The sequence below is a fragment of the Carassius carassius genome, chromosome 16, assembly GCF_963082965.1.
Source record: "Carassius carassius chromosome 16, fCarCar2.1, whole genome shotgun sequence".
NCBI lineage: Eukaryota > Metazoa > Chordata > Actinopteri > Cypriniformes > Cyprinidae > Carassius > Carassius carassius.
The window spans coordinates 15,533,800-15,536,987 of record NC_081770.1 but is presented as its reverse complement, the minus strand read 5'-3'; the positions used below and the strand labels follow the sequence as shown (position 1 = coordinate 15,536,987).

Sequence of the window (3,188 nt, the reverse complement as noted above, 5' to 3'; positions counted from 1 at the left end):
AGGATGTTAGTAAAAAACGTAACGGGACGGCAGCAGCCACAATGCAAGGAGCTCTCATTCATGGGGAAAGCCCATGCAAATAATCATGCAAACATGGATTTTCATGCAGATATTGTGTCTTCTGAGAATGAGAAGATCATATATATAAAGAACAGATCTAATGCCCCCCAAATAAGCAAGTCCTACTATCTTCCTGACACTTTTAACAATGATCTGAAACATCAAAACAAGTGGCGTTTACATGGACATGCATGTTCCACTTACTTTTGATAGCGAATTGTCCAGTACATTTTGAACAGTTTGTCTACTCTCTTATCATTTAGAACCCAAACAAACCTCATTTTGTGCTATCTTTACAATAAAAGTCACTTTCCTTTATATTATTCAAAGCAACGACTGAAAATGCGACTTGAGCGAACAAATCCATCCTGGTGAGGCCAGATCTGTGTTTGATTTGTTACATTCACCCTTTCCCTCGTGCATAGCCTACTCATATTTGCAAGTTAGTATTTGCATACTTCCACTGATCTGTGCAGGCTTGGTGTAGGCTAAGTCTCTTTAGGAATAAACTCAACATTAAAAAAAAAAAGTAGACTGTCTTATGTATTTTATTTGTTTCAGCTGTCATAAAATATCGTTCTGATGATGTTATGATGAAGAACATTTTCGGTAGGCTACTTTTTCTTGTTGGCATATAGCCATTAACCCTGAAAAGTGGCTTAAGATCAGAAAGCTCCATTTATAGACACAAAAATAAAAATGTTTTAAAATCTTAAATTGGTATTCGACATTTAAGAACGGGAAGTGGAAATGAAGCGAATGAGGAAACCGTCCTGGCACTGTAAGTATGAGCTCTATTCGCGATGTAGTAGAGGGTGCTTTCATCAGTTCGGTAGTTCCCTCATACTCTATTCTTCTCGTACACTGTCGTGTGTATTTGAGCGTGAGCTGCAGCCTTGGCACGCTGCTGGATCCCCTTTCTGCTCTCTTATTGGCTGTCGAGGGGCGCCGTCCTCGTGACGACTGGCTTCTGATTGGACTAGAGCGGCTGAGCGGTTGTGGGCTGATGCCTCGTCTCATGAATATTCATAAGCGGCATAGAGCTGCATGTGGCCTCACCCTCGGTTGGTTGCTAAACGAGTCTGTTATCTTTCAGCGACTTTAGCATCGGTTTCCTTGGACTTTGCCGGACGTTTTCGGATCTGAGGGAAGCCAAATATCAGCAAAGGTGGGTGTTTAGAAGCTTTCCGTTATTTGTTAGACTCGATAGATTGATGCTTAGTTTGCCGGCCGGCTTCTTCTTTAGGAAATCAAGGAGTGGCAGGAAGCATACAATGCGCGTTCAGAATACAGCTTTTAATACATATTTAAAATTAATTTCGAATTATTTTCACTAAATACCTTATAATCAATATATTTTATTCCAAAGCATGTTCGTATATATTCTGAAAAAGATTAGTAAACTTATTCCTTATTTTCCTTGTCTTCTCTGCTTCATATTCTACATCTCACACAGATTTTTCTATTGATTATATAATATTGTGAGCATCCCCACTAATCTTCCACGCCTCTGTGTTATTTCAGGTCACATTATCCGGTTACGACCTGGTTATACGTTTGATTGACGTCTGCAAGCCACGCCCTTGCTTTAAATTGATCTGCGCTTTCAGAAACTCTTTATTGAAGCGCACAAGTAACCTGAGCACTCTCTGAACACGATTTATAGAGGATAAACCCTCCATTAGATTTATCTGGACAGTCCAGCCCTATCTGCTCTTCGTTTTACCTCTGATCAAACCCCTCCGGGTCAATAAGACAGCAAAGATGATGCAAATCTGCGATTCCTACAACCAAAAAAACTCCCTCTTCAATTCCATGAACCGGTTTATTGGTGCTGTGAACAACATGGACCAGACTATTATGGTGCCAAGTTTGCTGAGGGACGTCCCATTGGACCAAGAAGGGGAGAAAGAGGTGAGCTCCTTCCAGGATGGAGACATGTACGGCTCTTATGTGCTCCTCAAATCAATTAGGAACGATATCGAATGGGGTGTACTTCAAGGCGAGGAGAGGCGCAAGGAAAAGCAGGGTATGACGACGGCCCTGGAGACGTCTCGCATTGAACCCAACGATGAGGACTTGGAGAAGATGTTTCAATTTCATCTAATCGGACTGCACACGGTCCTGTCCAAGCTCACCCGAAAAGCCAACATTTTGACAAACCGGTACAAGCAAGAGATTGGTATCGGCGGCTGCGGGAATTGAAATGAACTGGAGTTTACTCCATCCATCGCCGGTGGACCGCAAAAAAAGTTCACAAGGGGGTGCAGCAGGGGCTGAAGCCAAATGGGCCCCTGGTGGCTTCTGTGCATCTTTAATTCCCCGGATTGGAAAAAAAGACTTGTACTCGATGCCGGTTTACAAGTACCCTCGATTCCCCTGCTAATATCCCTTGATATTGTTTGCACAACCTGGATGCTGGCTTGGAAACAGGCTTTTGAAATTAAATGCGATTTAAGCAAGCAGGGCAACAATTAAAAAAAAAGACATTTCATTGGTCGTTATGGTAGTTTTGGCGGTGTATTAATGTAGATTATAACAGGCTGGGCTGAGAATTATTAACACTAATTATGTATAAAATGCACATTTCTACACTGAAAAGACACTGGTACTTTATGACGTCAATCGTTGATGGAATCATATGATGGGTCTTTATGGATTTTGACAGATTCCTGGAGATTACGTCACAGTTACTGTTGGTAAATGTCTTGGAGGAAAGTTGTGTAATGCAGTTGTTTTTCTATCACAAAGATGGTTCTGAAAATAAACCTTTTGTAACCGCAACCCCACTGATGTGACTCTTTACTCAGTGCAAGTGTTTGACTCATGATTAACAGTGAATCATTTCCTTCTGGGATGTCCTTGCAAAATAGCACTTTACAGGAGTGTACTTGCCTTATCGTGCTTGGCAAACATTGGTCTGTGTTGGCGCGCACATCTGCTGCTGAGGTCCACAAAGGGATCAGGCACGTTGTATTAAGACCTGGCAATATCTGAAAGAGCCGGGCACCTGCAGTGCATTTTTCCGTTTCTTACTGCTGAGTCACTGCTTGAGCTGCACTTAATGACGGACGTCTCTAATCTAAGCTGCCCACACCAGTTTAATGGGCCTAAAGGCACTACTGTAA

At 42.2% G+C, this 3,188-nt stretch overlaps 1 protein-coding gene across 1 annotated transcript; it reads left to right on the top strand.

The window, feature by feature from the left end:
• The first annotated feature begins 1,206 nt into the window (after positions 1 to 1,206).
• Positions 1,207 to 2,844, top strand: LOC132159676 (mid1-interacting protein 1-B-like). The gene is made up of 2 exons (XM_059569253.1): positions 1,207 to 1,228; positions 1,585 to 2,844. Exon 2 carries the CDS (start codon positions 1,825 to 1,827, stop codon positions 2,263 to 2,265), a length of 441 nt encoding a protein of 146 aa, XP_059425236.1. The 5' UTR covers positions 1,207 to 1,228; positions 1,585 to 1,824; the 3' UTR covers positions 2,266 to 2,844.
• The last annotated feature ends 344 nt before the right edge of the window (positions 2,845 to 3,188 follow it).